Source organism: Lontra canadensis, unplaced genomic scaffold (genome assembly GCF_010015895.1).
Source record: "Lontra canadensis isolate GAN:19392208 unplaced genomic scaffold, GSC_riverotter_1.0 scaffold59, whole genome shotgun sequence".
Classification (NCBI taxonomy): Eukaryota; Metazoa; Chordata; class Mammalia; order Carnivora; family Mustelidae; genus Lontra; species Lontra canadensis.
Window position 1 is genome coordinate 6,586,473 of NW_022631053.1, and position 16,483 is coordinate 6,602,955.

The 16,483-nt window shown below is 52.3% G+C and overlaps 1 protein-coding gene across 1 annotated transcript in view; it reads left to right on the forward strand.

Annotated features, from left to right (window-relative positions):
• Positions 1–14,165, forward strand: part of VDR (vitamin D receptor) — a 53,920-nt gene extending 39,755 nt beyond the window's left edge. The window contains exons 4-9 of the mRNA XM_032876941.1: positions 1,228–1,412; positions 1,652–1,772; positions 4,622–4,793; positions 11,257–11,408; positions 11,618–11,734; positions 13,035–14,165. Coding sequence (XP_032732832.1) covers positions 1,228–1,412; positions 1,652–1,772; positions 4,622–4,793; positions 11,257–11,408; positions 11,618–11,734; positions 13,035–13,294 — 1,007 coding nt within the window. The 3' untranslated portion in view covers positions 13,295–14,165. The remainder of the gene's footprint in view (positions 1–1,227; positions 1,413–1,651; positions 1,773–4,621; positions 4,794–11,256; positions 11,409–11,617; positions 11,735–13,034) is intronic.
• The last annotated feature ends 2,318 nt before the right edge of the window (positions 14,166–16,483 follow it).

Consider the following 16,483-nt stretch of genomic DNA (forward strand, 5'->3'; position numbering starts at 1 on the left):
CTCCCTCCCCTCCCACCAGCTTATTTCCTTCTCACCCCCGGCCCCCGCCCGAGGGGTCTGGGCCAGTGGGCCGCTCTTGAAGCCCGGAACCCACCCATCCTGGGGTTCTGGTTGCTTTCCCTGCTCTTGTGAAACTCCCCAGTTCTGTGGGCAGAAGCACTGGCAACACCAGCAGACAGCAAGTAGCTACAGGCCGAGGGCCCCAGTGCCCACTCCTGCCGTCAGCACTCTGCAAGCCCCAGCCCGGAGGTCTGTTTGCCTCACCCCTGTGCCAGGCATCCCTGCTCACAGCCCCACCACCCCCGGGCAGCTGCCCAGCCCGGTGAGGTGGGTGCCACCCCAGGGGGCATGGGGTCTCCCTTTCGTCAGACACGCTGGCTTGCAGTGGGAGAGAACACGGTGCTGCACAGTGTTCTCTTTGGGAATTCTAGAGGGCTCAAAAACTTCCCCAGGCAGAACTTTCAAGACTGGACAGGCTGGAGGAGGGGTTGTTTTGCAGGAACCAAAGAGGCAAAGTCTTTCTACGTTGGTCAGAGTAGATTGGACACCCAAGTTCCATGCCTGGAAACTTGGGCGTGGGAATGCCTCCATGGAGGGGTCTCTCAGCATATCCTAGCTTCCGACACTGGGACTGGCCACACAGTGACTCTCATCCTCTTCACCTCCCACCCCAACCCCATCCCTCAGAATCATGGGCTATGAATGTGGGGAAGAAGAGACATGACTTGACATTTACTGAGCAGCCGGTCTGGGTTACACGTGCATTCAGTTCTCAAAACAGTCCATCCTCCAAGGTCGGGGTTGTCACTCAGTCACCTCTCAGCCATCCCACATACACGGGCTTTCTGGAGGAAGGAACCACAAAGGGCCGTAGAAGAGGTTGTAATGGAGCAAACTGCTTGTTTGATTAATGAGATGACCAAAGCCCAGAGAGTTCAGTTTGCCCAGAGTCCGATGACTTGCTCCTGAGAACACAGACTCACTAATAATGCCCAACATTCCCACCCCTAAGATCTGTTTTCCTCCGATCTCACGCACCTGCCATTTCAACAGGAAACCCAGTTTTCTGTCCATGGAGTGGGCCCGGAGTCCCCCATGGTGGGAAGCCCCCAAACCCCATGCGCCCCTCCGATCTTTTGCCTTTAGCAGCTGGAGGAGGGTTTCTCCGAGGAGCTGCAGGCCCAGTCCTCCTGGAAGCCTCCCTCTCACCCCGCTTTCACCCCACAGTCATCCTGACAGATGAGGAGGTGCAGCGGAAGCGAGAGATGATCCTGAAGCGGAAGGAGGAGGAAGCCCTGAGGGACAGTCTGCGGCCCAAGCTGTCTGAGGAGCAGCAGCAGATCATCGCCATCCTGCTGGACGCCCACCACAAGACCTACGACCCCACCTATGCCGACTTCTCCCAGTTCCGGGTATGTCCACGAGCGGGCTGCCTGGGGAAGGATGGGCTGCGGGGTGAAGAGCCACCGCTGGGGTGGGGGCACAGGAGTGGGGACAGGAGAGCCTCGGCCAGCGAGAAACCGGGGCAGGGGTGGGCATGCTGCTACGGAATGGGGGAGGCCTCCCCCCAACCCCCGCAGGCCTTCCTGGAAGCCCCTCCTGTCAGAGATCGGGGACAAGGGAGGAAAGTGAGCCCATCTCTCCCTTCCAGCCTCCAGTTCGTGGGGAAGGGGGTGGAGGGAGCCATTCCTCAAGGCCCTCCTCCGTCCCAACGCCCAGCCTCTCTGGGGACTCATCTTCGTCCTGCTCAGATAACTACACAGCCTCTCTAGGTGAGTCGATGCATGCCCCCAGTGAACCCAGCAGTGGAAGGAGAGCCCAGAGCTTCCACGGCCCACCTGTCCTTGGCCATAGATGGGAGGGTTGCGCTTTCATACCGTGCGCCGCACAGTGTCCTCAGAATACTCCCCTTTGTTTACAGAAGGGAGCTAACTAGCCCAAGGGCCCATGCTGGGGAAGAGGCCATGTTGGGCTCTGGCCAGGCAGGGTCTGTCTATAAAATCCCTGCTCCCCACCAAGCTTCTGCTCCTGCCCTCCTCCCTGTGGGTAACCTGGTTCCTTTAACTGGTATTTTGAGCCTGGGCCTTTGCGGGGGATGGGGGGGGGTTCTGTTTTTTTTGTTTTTTTTTCATTTTATTGAGATATAATTGACATAGAACATTGTATTTGTTTCAGGTATGCAACATAATAATTTGATACATGTATATATTGCAAAATGATTACCACAACTAGAACTACTAAACATCATCTCACACAGTCAGGTTTTTATTTTCGTTGTGCTGAGAGCTTTCAAGATCTACTCTCTTAGCAACTTCCAAATATATAAAACAGTGTCATTAACTGCAGCCATCAGAGCCTAGAAGGTGACATTTCAGGTGAAGGGAGAGCATGTGGGTCCCATTGCTGTACTTTCCCCCCACCCTAAGCTCTGGGGGGTTCACCACAGCCCCAGACGACCCGTCATCTCCAGCTCATCCTTGCTTTCCTTCTTATGGTCCTTTTCCACCTTCTTCTTCGTCTTCCTGCTCCATCCTCTCCCTACCCTGTCCTTCATTCCTCTGCCTCTCACTCTACCCTGCTGCCTTCTGCGTGGGTCCTGCAGGAGGGCAGGGATGGGAAAACCCCTTCCCTCTAGGGAGCTAGAACCCTCAGATATGGTACTTCCAGACTGATTGATGGATCTGGGCCCAGGTCCCAGAGAGGTGGGAGGGGTCTCAGTGTCAGCTAGACAGGAATGGCAGTGGAGACAGACGTGGTATCTGCCCACCCAGGAGTGACAGGAGGGAGGTGGTCAGGGACGTTGCTGAGATTTACTGATCCTTTGAGCCCCCGTCTTGGACGGATTCTGCCCATGTGTTGATTTCCTCTCCCTACTTTGCTGCTCTTTTCACTTGGTGGGCTATTTATTTCCATTGATGAGGATCAGTCTTCATGTTATACATTCAGCCTTTAATAATTCCACATTAGTCAATAGTTTTGATACCCTCATAGGTTAATTGATATGAGGTGTGCAGCCCCACCAATGTCAAGTTCAGTACAGCATATGTTGGCTGGCTCAGTTGACACAGCATGCAGTTCTTGATCTCAGGGTCATGAATTCAAGCCCCATGTTCGGCCTAGAGATTACTTAATTTACTAAATAAATAATTAAATAATAAGATTCAAACTAGTTAACATTTTAAATTAAAAAATATTAAGCAAAAGTTGGGGTGCCTGGGTGGCTCAGTGGGTTAAGCCTCTGCCTTTGGCTCAGGTCCTGATCCCAGGGTCCTGGGATCGAGTCCCACATCAGGCTCTCTGGTCAGCCGGGAGCCTGCATTCTTCTCTCTCTCTGCCTGCCTATCTGCTTACTTGTGATCTCTGTCTGTCAAATAAATAAATAAAATCTTTTAAAAAATAAAATAAAATAAAAATATTAAGCAAAAGTAATACATGTTTATTGTAGGCATTCAGAAAATATCAGCTAAATTATATATATGTACATATATATAAAACAAATATATATTTTATATATGTAAAATCTTTAGACCTACTACCCAAAGATAACACTGTGATATGTCTCTTTTCCATCTTTTTTTTTTTTTTAAGTGTTTTGGGTTTTTTTGTTTGTTTGTTTGTTTTATTTGACAGACAGAGATCACAAGTAGGCAGAGAAGCAGGCAGGGTTGGTGGGGAAGCAGGCTCCCTGCTGAGCAGAGAACCTGATGCAGTACTCGATCCCAGGACCTGGGATCATGATCTGAGGCGAAGGCAGAGGCTTTAACCCACTGAGCCACCCAGGCACCCCGATTTTCTTTAAATGCATATGTATATTTCCAAGTAAAATTATGCCATACACAATCTGGGAACTTGCTTTTTTCTCTTAATAGTGCATCATATCATATTTTCATGTCATCAGGATACCTCTGTATTATATGCTTAAAGGCTGATTGGTATTCTGGAGTATGAATGTACAAGAACATATCTAATCTAGATTGTGTCCCAGCTTTTTACTAAGTTAACAGTATGCTTGTACTAAATACTTGCACTTATTCCGGATTTTTTTTCCCCTTAGAATGAATTTATGGAAGTGGGATTACTGATCAAAGAATATACGTAATCATAGGCTTCCGACCCTACTATCAAATAGCTTTCTAGATTACTTGCACAAATGTAGGCTTCCTTTAACACCCCATGGCCCATGGGTTGCCTAATTCCTTGACATTGGCATCCACATTTAAACATATTTGTTTCTAGTTTATAGGTGAAAAGTCTAGATATTCTACCCTGTAGTTCTTTGATCACTAGTGAGGCCAATCCTCGTTTTCTATAAGTTCATTGATTCCAAACTTGAGGTCATTAGAAACCACACATGATCTGTAAAATCATGGCTTGAGGAAATCTCATGTCTTGGAATATCTCTGATCTTTGATTTTACTGCCTTGCTCTGCTTGAAAGAAAAGCCAGGGGGAGTCCTAGAGGAAAGCCTGGGCTGAAGATTGACCTTGGAGAGAGGCGGTCACTATGGCATTTCTGGCTAGCCCTGCAGATAGGGCAGGGGAGGTCCTCACGGGGCCAAGCAGGAAGGTATCTGGCACAAGCATCCTGAAGTAGCTCTTTCTCTCTCCTCATCCTTCCCCAGATGTGATGGAGCCAACCAGCTTCTCCAATCTGGGTCTGAGGGAAGAAGACTCAGATGACTCTTCTCTGACCCTTGACCTGTCCCAGCTCTCCATGCTGCCCCATCTGGCTGACCTGGTCAGTTACAGCATCCAAAAGGTCATCGGCTTTGCCAAGATGATTCCAGGGTTCAGGTAAGAAGAGTCAGACTCCTAGACTGAGCTAGAAGAAGGCCTGGAGATTGCTAGTCCACTGCTTCCCAAAATAGAGACCCAGACCCTATCCCAGTCTTCCCACATCAGAATCTCTGGGAAGTATGGCCCATCCAGCATTACCCAGCAGGCCAGTGCTGGAGAGCCATCCATCCCTGGCAGTTTCAGGATGACAGAAGAGAAGCTCAGGGAGGTTCAGTGGCTAGCCAGGATCATTTGCTAGTGCTGGAGCCAGTATGTGTCAGAGCCAAGGTCCAGAATTCCAAGTTCACTGCCATGTGCACTCCAACTGGCTTGGGTCTAATCCTCATGTCAACCCTTCAAATTAGACCTCCATTAGCCCTCCACACCCAAATCTGAAACCAAAATGCAGTGACAGAGAGGAGAAAGGGTTGCACAAGGCGACTTGTGAAATAATTTAGGGATCCCACAGGGAGACAGGTTTCCTGGCACACACAGCCTAGGCCTCCTTCACCCAAATTTCCATGAAAAGGCCTTTTCCTAACCATACTGAGACCCATGCCAAAACAGATAGATGTAAGGGGTGCTGCTGGAGTAAAGATCCTCTGTTAGGGAGTCACTGATACAAATTTCACTCAACTGTTGGATTGTTTTGGTAATAATGGCTCACATACTTATATTTAAATAGCTGTGCAGTGTTGAGGATTCTTAAAGGAAGAAAGTGTAGATGCTTTTAGTAGAATGTTGGGAGGTAGTTATAGCTATATTGACACATTATTTATATCATTTGAAGCACTGCCACACAATACATATACAATGTGATTGAGAAAGAGAAAGAAATCACTGGCACTAACTGTTGGCATCTGCTCAAGGAGCAATACCTGCGGTTGCCAGCAGAAGGGACTACGAGTGCTTTCTAGATGCCGATGCTCAGGTTCAGTGCTGGAATTCTGGGAGCCCCAAATTATGGGACATGGGCCAGCTCTGAGGGGGAACTAACGTGATGAGCTATTTATTGTGTGGTGAATCTCTCTGCCACACGAGGAAGCCGTCTGTCACTGTCTCCATGACTGCATTGACAGCTAGGTGGCGATAATTCAGAGCGCACAGCCCAGTTCCTCCGAGTTGGTGTCTGCCCTGAGACAGCCAGCTCTGTGTGATTTTCTGCCTCTCAGCAACTCAGATACCCGGGGCCCTCCTGTGCTCTTCCCCGGGGAATTCATGTGAAAATTGGAAAGAAGAGAAAAACCACAAACTCGCTTACTGCATCGAGACACCTTTGGGACACCCCCATTGAGTTGCACATTTTGGTGGCAGAAGGAACAAGGGCTGCTGTGTGGCGTCCAGCAGGAATGAGCTACCGAGTGTCACCTGTGAGCTCAGTGTCATGCTGGGCCTGGGACTTACCCTCCAGAGCCTTTCCTTGGAACTGACAACACGTTCTGCTTAGCGCAAGTTCCAGCTCCCTCCCACACTCTTCAAGCTAGTGTTTGCAAACTCAGTCTGCTCCAAGGTCTTGTTTTGTGTAAACAGCTAGAGAGAAAAACACTTCAAGGTGTTGACGGGATACCAGCAGGCTGGCTTCTCTCCTAGTTCCTGAGAGCAGTCCTCATCTGTGCAGGGCTCATCTTTCCTAGCCTGGTGGGGAGCTCTGTCCAGATGCTCAGGTTTGTGGATTCTAAGGAGTGGTTGGGATGGCACACATGGAAACACTGTCCTTAAAAAAGCCGTTCATTTAACCAGATGACCTTGATGCAACACACCCTCCCCCGCCCTGAAGTAAGTAACCCAAACCCTCATATTTCTCTCATGCCCTTGGTCCCCATCCTTTACCCTGGCCACATATACTCTGACACAAATAGCATGACCCAGCCCTTGGTGTCTCTCTCCAAGGATGAGTTGTAGTCTGGCCCCCTTGGTGTCTCTCTCCAAGGATGAGTTGTAGTCTGGCCCCTTCATTCCCTATCCAGCCTTATTGTCCCCAGTTCCCTAGTCTGGCCGCAGAGTCATGGCCGACATGAGGTACGTAGGAGCAGACACTGAATCCATCCAGCTACTGATCCCAGATGGGTTACGGCGATCCTGCACGTGCTTGGGCTGCCTTCTCTGTCTTCGGCATGACTTAAGAAATCTCAGAATGGAAGGTATCCTAGTGAAAATGGCGCAGGCCTGGCCAAGAGCTCTGGGGCCAGGGGGATGCGGATGTGGATACTCTCTGTGATTGGACAGAGGGGACACCGAGCCTGGACCGAGGCCAGAACCAGGCTCTGGTGGGCCGCAGGTGGGGCCAGCCCCATAGCCCTCCAGCTCTGGGGGTTTCTGTGTTTAGGGATTCTATTTTTCCAAGAAGTGATAGAACAGTGGCTGAGTCCCTGGTTGCTTTGATCCTGCTGCCTGTAGGCAGGGGTGGAGGGTGTGGGGAGGGCAGGATGAGACTTCTGCGTGGGTGAATGCCGGTGGGGGGGTGATGGAGGGTGCAGGCATGGGACCAAAGTGGGGTGGAACTGAATAGGCCGTGCTGGGTGTGAACTGCACACTGTGTGCCTTGGCCCCGCTCCTGCTTCCCACCTGCCCTCCCTCAGCCTGTCTGCACCCCACAAATCTCCCGCCCTCAGTGCTTCAAAAGAAAGCCCTGGAGTTGGGGCACCTGGGGGGCTCTGTCAGTTGAGCATCTGCCTTCTGCTCAGGTCATGGTCCCAGGGTCTCGGGATCGAGTCCCATGTCAGGCTCTCTGCTCGGCTGGGAGCCTGCTTCTCCCTCTGCCTCTGCAGTTCCCCCTGCTTGTTCTCTCTCTCTCTCTCTCTCTGTCAAATAGATAAATAAAATCTTAAAGAAAGAAAGAGAGAAAGGAAGGAAGGAAGACAGGCCTAGAGGAAGTGAAATCAGGTGCAGCATCCAAATGGCCAGGAGCCATCTCGGACCAAGAAAAAAGGACCCCCTGGTTTCACTGCCGAGAGAGGCGTTAAGAGGGACCAGGCCAAACGAGCTGGAGCCCAGCCCTCTGGGTGAAAGACCTTTGACCCCACTGCCGTTTCTATTCACCTGCTCCTTCCCGGGTGAAAGGCCTAAGGCCATAGTGCGGCCCTCCTCCCACGTCCTCTTCTGTCTTCACTTGGTCGTCTGTGTAACAGACAGCTTTCTTCCCTAAACTGTGAAGGATACCAGTTGACCAGAAGCAGTTCCTGACCTCCAGGGCTCAGGGTCTGATGGAAGAGATGGACATTGAGACAACTGCGGTGAAGAGATAAGAACCAAGAGAGGCCTGCCGGAGGGACTGTGGGAAGCAGGCGAGGAGGGACCCGCTCTACCTGGGGGTGGGGACGACCAGACAGACAGACACACATCTCCAGAGCACCTCACTGACCAGAAGCAGCTGGCCACCAGTGTGAAAACTGGTCAGGGACTATAAATATGACACAGGTCCGGAGAGGAGGCACAGAGCCAGAACTGGCGCCTGTCAGCAGGAAGGAGCTCTCTTAGCAGGAAGGATTTCTCCTTCATTTCTGCCTGTCCCCCCCACACCGGCCACCATCCCCTCTTCTGGCTGTGACTTGCACTTAGAAAGTCCCTGGGTTTCTGGCTATCATCTGATGTCGTTCTAGGTTTGCTTTCATAGAAGCCATGTGCCGGGATCACAATAGGCAAGGTGCCCCTGGAATCTCACCCGCAAGCTTTGTTCACTTCTGGCCATCCATTTCAAAAGGGCCATTGAACGAAACATACAAAGAAATGCCTCGCAGAATTACTTACCATGGCACAAGTTAGAAGCAACCAAAATGTCCAAAAAATAGGTGGATGGGAGACTGATTAAATAACTTTGCAGTATGTTGATAAGATGTAATTTTATGCAACTCGCTATGGACTGGGCTGAAGAAATGTTCATGACGTAGGAAGCAGAACACTATTACCAGGAACTCAAGTATGTTTTAAAAAGAGGGATTTGCGGGGCACCTGGGTGGCTCAGTTGTTTGGGCATCTGACTCGGTTTCTGCTCAGGTCAGGATCTCGTCGGTCCTGAGATCCAGCCCCAAGATGCCTCCACTCAGCAGGGGGTCTGCTTGAGGATTCTCTTCTTCTGCCTGTCTGCCAACTCACGCACTTGTGTGCACAGGTGCACGCTCTCTTTCTCATTCTCTCTCTCACAAATAAATAAAAAAGAGAAAGAGAGAGATTTGCGTTTAAAAAAAGATAGGAAGGGGCGCCTGGGTGGCTCAGTGGTTAAAGCCTCTGCCTTCGGCTCAGGTCAGGATCCCGGGGTCCTGGGATCGAGTCCCGCATTCGGGCTCTCTGCTCGGCAGGGAGCCTGCCTCCTCCTCCTCTCTCTCTCTGCCTGCCTCTCTGCCTACTTGTGATCTGTCTGTCAAATAAATTAAAAAAAAAAAATCTTTAAAAAATAAAAATAAATAAAAAAAGATAGGAAGGAAATACACCAAAATGGTCATTGTGGTTATGAACAATTTTTATTTGCTTTTATATTTTTTCCATATTTTGTGAAGATTTCATAATGAGCATCTTTTATTGTATCATGAGTTAAAACCAAAATGAGGCATTAGTTTTTTATTTTTATTTGGCAGAGACACAGCAAGAGAGGGAACACGAGCAGAGGGAGTAGGAGAGGGAGAAGCAGGCTTCCCGCGGAGCAGGGAGCCCAATGCGGGGCTCCATCCCAGGACCACGGGATCATGACCTAGGCCGAAAGCAGACACTTAATGACTGAGCCACCCAGGTGCCCCTAGATTTTATTTTTAAAATGTACATGACCATCAAGAGAAAAGTGACAAGGATGGTGAGATGTCTAGGCACTGTGTCTTTGGGGCTGTCTTGGAGAAGACACAGGGGTGCGTGGTAACTTTCTTTAAATGGTTAAAAGACCCCCCATGGCTAATGGAGAAGTCTGGTTCTGTGTTCCTTGAGAGGACAGAACTACACGCAGTGGGTGTAGCTCAACAGAAGAAGCTATTAGCCCAGGAGTTAACAACCTCCTGGCTATCTCCGGAGACTTCAAGTACCCTGGCCCTGGAAGGATCCTGCGTCTGCAAGGAGTGCTGAAGGAAAGGGGTCACGTAGCCTCTAAGGGGGAGGGGCTTCCAACTCCAGCACTTGGAGACTGTTTTCAGTGCAGACCCTTTGCAGCCATCCTAACCCTCATCCATCACCCGTGGATACAGAATTCTCATCCACCAACACCTGTTTCTCACCTCTCACCCAAGTGCAGCCCCGGAGAGGATGGCAGCCCTCTCCAGGTGGAATTTCCAGGTGGAAATGTACAGTCAGGAAGAGAAAAGGAGGGAAAACTGGAAGCAAGTTGATCCGTGGGTGCTGCTTTTTCCCTGTCATTGTTCGGGCAAGCCCAGCTCGTGACTCAGAATAGTGGAACCAGTCATTGGCTCCTTCTCATCAGCACAGATTTATTGACCTTGTTGTGCTCAGGGCTCCGTAGTCATTGTGCGGGCAACGCTGAGGTAGTTGGGAATGAATGCCGGCCCTCAAGTAGCTTGCCTACTGGCAGTTCAGAGCCACAGACAAGCGTGTAAGGGGCGGAGCTGAAGGGGGAAGGGTAAAGAAGATGTGCAAGCGGCAGGCCATGAAGAAATGGTTCTAATCCTACTAAAAGTAACTGGGGGGTCGGGGGCTCCGAGGGAGACCTCACCGGGTTCAGAGTCAGGAAGATGAGATGCAGCAGAAGCAAGGCGTTCTTGGCTGGGGCAGGCGTAAGAACGCCTGACATTGAACGTGGAGTAGTGTGAAGTTTCTAGAATGGAGGGTGGGTGGAGTTTGCGAAGGGAAGAGGGCTGGAAGGACAGGTTGGAGCCAAGGGATGGAGTATGGGCTTGACCCTCATGGGGTTGAGAGTCCGTGAGGGTTTCCGAGCATGGGCGATATCTTGCTAAAGCAGCTCTAAGCATCGTGGAGGAGAGATCTGAAAGAGACTTGGTTCCAGAGTTCTAATCAGAGGCAACTGAGAAAGATGACAGAGCTCTAACCAGCATAGTCCTGATAGTAGTGGGAAGGAGGTCAAGGGCTCAAGAGATGTCCCGGAGACAGAGTTGGCCGAGGGTTACTTCTGGGAAGGACCAGAGGACAGGAGAGAAGAACAAGAAGGCATGGGAGGTATTGAAGATGACTGGGGCCATACCTCTCCCTGACCTCCATGTTCCCTCTGTAACCCTGAGCGTTTCCCCAGGCTCTTCTTCCTGCCCCTAATAGCCCTGGCTGCGTGGGCCTGGGGACACTGGTGAGTCCCTGAGTTATCCCTGCCTTAGTAACTGAGCTCCTTTTCTTCCAATCTTGGTACACAATCACAGCCTGACATTTTCTTCCTCAGGGAAACAGTTTTTTTTTCCCTTCCGGTCAGAACCCCAGCCCTTCAGTGAAGGACCCAGGGCACACACTGGTGACCTGGCAGTGCCTGGAAGAGCGCGCTGATTTGCCTGATCGGAAATTCTTGACCAGTAACCTGACTCCTCCCTGCCCTCCCCGGCAGAGATCTCACTTCTGACGACCAGATCGTGCTGCTGAAGTCAAGTGCCATCGAGGTCATCATGCTGCGCTCCAACCAGTCCTTCATCATGGACGACATGTCCTGGACCTGTGGCAGCCCCGACTACAAGTACCGCATCAGCGATGTGACCAAAGGTACCTTCGGGCCCCACCTCCTCCCTCTCCAGCTCCCAGACTCTGGTTCCCCCCTTCCTGGGGTCACGGGCCCCGGTCAGGCGCATCGGAGAGGGCAACAGGGAGAGAAGGGTGAGAAGCGGGCCCCGTCAGGGTCGGGGGTGGGCCGTGGTGGTTTGGGTTGGCGGCTCCCCGGTTCCACCCGCAGCATCTGGCCATCTCTCTCACAGCCGGACACAGCCTGGAGCTGATTGAGCCCCTCATCAAGTTCCAGGTAGGGCTGAAGAAGCTGAACTTGCACGAGGAGGAGCATGTCCTGCTCATGGCCATCTGCATTGTCTCCCCAGGTATGGGGCCTCACAGTGGAGAACGCAGGGACAGGGGAAGGGGTCCAGCAAGGCTGAGGGCCAGCTGGGCAGGCTGGAGGGAGGAGGGAGCAAAAGGAGAGACAGGACACACCCACTGGGCTTTGTTTGCGCAGCCCGTGTGGTATGTGTATGCCGAGAGGTCCTTCCCTGCCTTTGGCCCTGAGACCATAGGGGTTACAGAGGTGGGACTCTGAGGAAGCAGCTGAGTGGGGTTTCTCAGGCCCTAGACAGGTCGGGATGTTCCCAGTACTCAGGTTCTACTCTTGTTTGAACTGGACTGAACTTTGCTGATACTTGAGATCACCTGTGAGATAGGGTAGAAAAACTTGGGGCTTATACAGGCTTCTGCCTCGAAAGCTTACCTTACAGGCTGTGCTGTGACCCTGAGCCTTTCTGTCTATTGGGGTGGGGAGAGAGAGAGAGAGAGGCTGGGAAGGAGGTTATTGGGGTCCTGGTATGTTTTGTGGTACTGGTGGATGATTGTGGTACTGGTGAAGAGGCCTAAGGGGGATAGTGCTGTCTCCACCTATGTTGAAGGAACCAGCAAATGGCCTCTGATCAGGGATGGGCTGGGGACCCATGGAAGGAACATGGGCTCCCCACCCCCTGCCCAGCCAGCACTCACTCATTCCTTCCTTCCTGCACTCAGCCATGATTTACTGAGCACCTGCGAGGTATCAGGCACTGTGCTGGGCATTGAGATTCCGCAGCAAACAGGACACAGAATTCTCTTCCATGAAGCATAGGAGGAGACATTAAACAATTACTCTTTAATGACTCATTCTCATGTGATGAAAGTTTGAAAACTAAACACGTGTCTGATACTACAGTAGGGTATAAAAGAGGAGAGAACTTGATGCAGTCTGGGGAATGGAGGTAGGGGTGATGGGGAATGGCCCTTTTGAGGAATATCTTGGAAGCTATTGCCTGAAGGGTCAGTTAAGTTCCAGACAGAGGGAACACCAATGTGAAGCCTGGAGGCCAGAGGGCACGGCACATCAGGTTACTGCTGGAAACATGGAGCCTAGAGATGGAGGGAGAGAGCTGAGCTGGAGACAGGGCCTGATGCAACCTGGGACCCTTGATCCAAAATGCAAGGGGAAATGGTTGAGAGGCTTTAAGGGGGACTGTGGTGTCCCAGGTCAGCAGCCATACAAGGGATGACCTAGGAGGATGTTGAGGTTGAGTGTCTGGGGGTAGGGGTCCTGGGGAGATAGAGTACAAAGGGACCTGGCTCAGAGCTCCTGTGCCCTCTCCTCCCACCTCCCCGTGCTCACAGACCGTCCCGGGGTGCAGGATGCTGCCCTGGTGGAGGCCATCCAGGACCGCCTGTCCAACACACTGCAGACCTACATCCGCTGCCGCCACCCACCGCCAGGCAGCCACCTGCTCTACGCCAAGATGATCCAGAAGCTGGCCGACCTGCGTAGCCTCAATGAGGAGCACTCCAAGCAGTACCGCTGCCTGTCCTTCCAGCCCGAGTGCAGCATGAAGCTCACGCCCCTCGTTCTGGAGGTGTTTGGCAACGAGATCTCCTGACTAGGGTAGCCTGCTGGGGCTCCTGGGCGGGGCTGCTCCTCTGGGGCCTTGTGCCCCGGCCTGGGGCGTGTTACTGCCCGGCACACCTTCCCACCCCCTCCGGAGCTCAGCCTCTCCTCTCCCACCTCCCCTGCCACCCAACCCAGCCTGTCTCCTGTCCGACCTAACACCAGTCTCCTTTTCCTGCCAGCCGCAGGCTGCCCCCAGTCCCGTGAGACCTCAGTGAGGAGTTGCTGTTTGTTAAAGAAACTCAAGTAGGGGAGGGGACAGATGTTAAGGGTGGGGCCTTGCCCAGGAATGGCCCTACGGATCCAAAATCGCTGCTGGTGGATGCTGAGGGAACAGTGAGGCAGGAGAAACCCACCCATTCCTCAGGGACAGAGTTACCTGTACCTCCCCCGATTCCAGGCCTGAATGTTCAGAGCCAAGTGGGGATCTCCTTCCCCCTGCCTTGCCCATGATGAGTAACTAGCCACAAACCCTCCCCTACCCTCCAACCCTGTCCCATCCTGCTGCCCATCTGCACTGTTTTGTCCCAGGGCAGTGGGCCATGATGGAGCCTTCTCCCCTTGCTTCTCAGCCCTGGCCTGTCTAGGATACTCGCTGCCAAGGATGGCCAAAAACAAGGTGACGAAGGTCACAACTCCCCCCTCACCCACCTCTGCTGGCCAAAGGGCCCTCTCCTAACACGTCAGTGCCCACTTCATCCCGTTGCTATGGTAACATTCTTCCCAGAAGTTGCTTCTGGTGGGCCTTCTCCACATGACAGGGACAACTAGCCCAGACCCCACCTGCCGAGAGGCCCAAGGAGGGACGAGAGCAGGGCCCAGGAACTGGGGGACAGGCAAACCCAGCCTCACAGAACAGTGGTAGATGGTGGCCACGGCTGTCCCTGTCTCCTTGCACTGGATCTAAGAGGTTGGTGGAGACTCTCCTTCCAATAATCTACGTGGCAAGAGTGAGTTGCCCCCAGGTTGCAAAGAAATGTCCAGCAGCATCTTCATCCTCCCCCTGCCAGTCCCTTACCTCCCGTTCAGGAAGGAGAACCAGTGGCCATGGGTGCCGGTGGGGCCGCACCCTAGGATGGTCGAGGGTGATCCTGAGATGGGCATATTCTCCTAACTCCCCCGCCGTCTGGAGAAGCAGTGCCACTCTGCTTACCCGTGGTGCCAGCTCTTTTCCACCTGGCAAGGAGGGATGGAAGAGAAGAACCTCAGACCCCCACAGGCCAGACCATGCCCTCCCAGGGGCCCCATCTAGGTGTAGTTCTGAGACACCCATCTAGGTGTAGTCCCCCTGAGACCAGGAGCTAGTGCTCCAACACCTCACTGTGGGTGGTGGGAGAGCAGTCTGGCCTCAGATGGCTAGGCCAAGGGAGCATCTAGGGTGGGGTCATGTGAGGTTGCCCTTCCTATTCTCACTCCAGCACCCCGAATCCAGAAGGGATGGGGGCTACTGACCTTGAAACTCCATTTATTTTCCCTTCTATAGCTGACCCAACCAGGGAGGTGGGAACACTCACTCTGTTTCCTCTGGGGTGGGGTCCCTGGGTGAGTGAGATGTAGGTGTGTGGGACTGCTGCGGAAGGGCCCCCTCAGGAGTCGGAGAGGGTCCCTCAGATTGTTGCTTGAGTGTGGGGAATGCGGTTACATTCAGTGCCTCTGGGGAGGAGTTCCTGTCAGCCTCTACCCTCGCACACTGTTCCCAGAAAGCCCCCAGGGAGCAGGGAGACTTCCACGGGGAGCACTGTCTGTGTCCACCGGGCCCGGGCTCCTTCTGGTGGAGAAACCTCTGACAGCCACGTTTCTCACGGCCCAGGGCCCCCAATGTGGCTGAGGCCGATATTTATTAGCCAGGAGTTGTTTTCAGAATCGGATTCCATCTTGCACCACATTCCAATGTAGCAGGGAGTCCTTTCCTATGACGGATGAAGAGAGATTTATGGGGGGAAAACTTACATTGTAAACAAATTCTATACATCAGCTGTTGTGATTGTTCTCGCTGTTATTTCACAAATGAGGCAGAGACCCTTGTTGGATTTTGGCTGCAGAAGACATTGGTCTGGCATGCTAGTTGGTGGGCAAAAGGCTGAAAAATTGCTGCACTAGTTCACCTCCCTTGCTAAAGAAAACCTGACTCTTGGAGGAGGGTGTGGTCCCCAAGCTCAGACACCTAGTTAGAAAGAGCTCCAGGGGGGCGCCTGGGTGGCTCAGTGGGTTAAGCCTCTGCCTTTGGCTCAGGTCATGATCTCAGGGTCCTGGGATCGAGCCCTGAGATCGGGCTCTCTGCTCAGCCGGGAGCCTGCTTCCCCCTCTCTCTCTGCCTGCCTCTCTGCCTACTTGTGATCTCTCTCTGTCAAATAAGTAAATAAAATCTTAAAAAAAAAAAAAAAAAAAAGGAAAGAAAGGGCTCCAGGGATGGGCCTGGTCTGGGGACTCCCTGCCCAGTGCTCTATTGGCTACACCATACTTGAGCTCAGACCCCATTTCCCCCCCTCCCCCAAAGATGGCCCTAGTCCTCTAGAAGAGGGTCTGGATTTTCGACAGCAAATCTAGATCCTGGACCCCTGCGTTCCTTCCCTGAGTTGTCACCCTGCTGACCCATCAGGAGGGGGAGGGACACCTCAGCCTGTGTCTCAATGTGAATCAGACCCCCCTTCCAATGTGGCCCAATGGGGTCTCTGCCTCAGCTCTGTATAATGCTGTTGCCTTATCAATAAAATGCATTTGTCTTTGTAATGTTTCTACCTTCCCAGTTCTCCCTCTGGCCCTGCCTGCTCTAGGGCACCAGACTGGAACCCTGGAAACTACCAGCTCCTCAGCCGTGGAGCGCAGAACACCAGCTCACCGCGAAGGGATGTCTGAGAGTGGGCGAGGAAAAGACAGGAGTAAAAGTGAGGTTTCACAGGACTGAAGTAGGAAAAAAATATTATTATCTATTCTATTTTAGAATGAGAGAATGACGGTAGACATTTAGAAGTCTAAAATGGTTAAAACCATATTTTTGGAAATGCTGGAAAGTGTGCACCTAGATGCCAAAGATGCAAGATTCTGGGAGATGGGAAGATCCTTCCGTGGGCTAACTGGAGGCAAGTTGGGGAATGCAAGGGAGGCCAACAGAGAAGGTCGGAATGTAAGATCCAGGGAAAGGAACAAAGGAACAAAAGAAGGCTTTAAAGAGTGCCTTCTC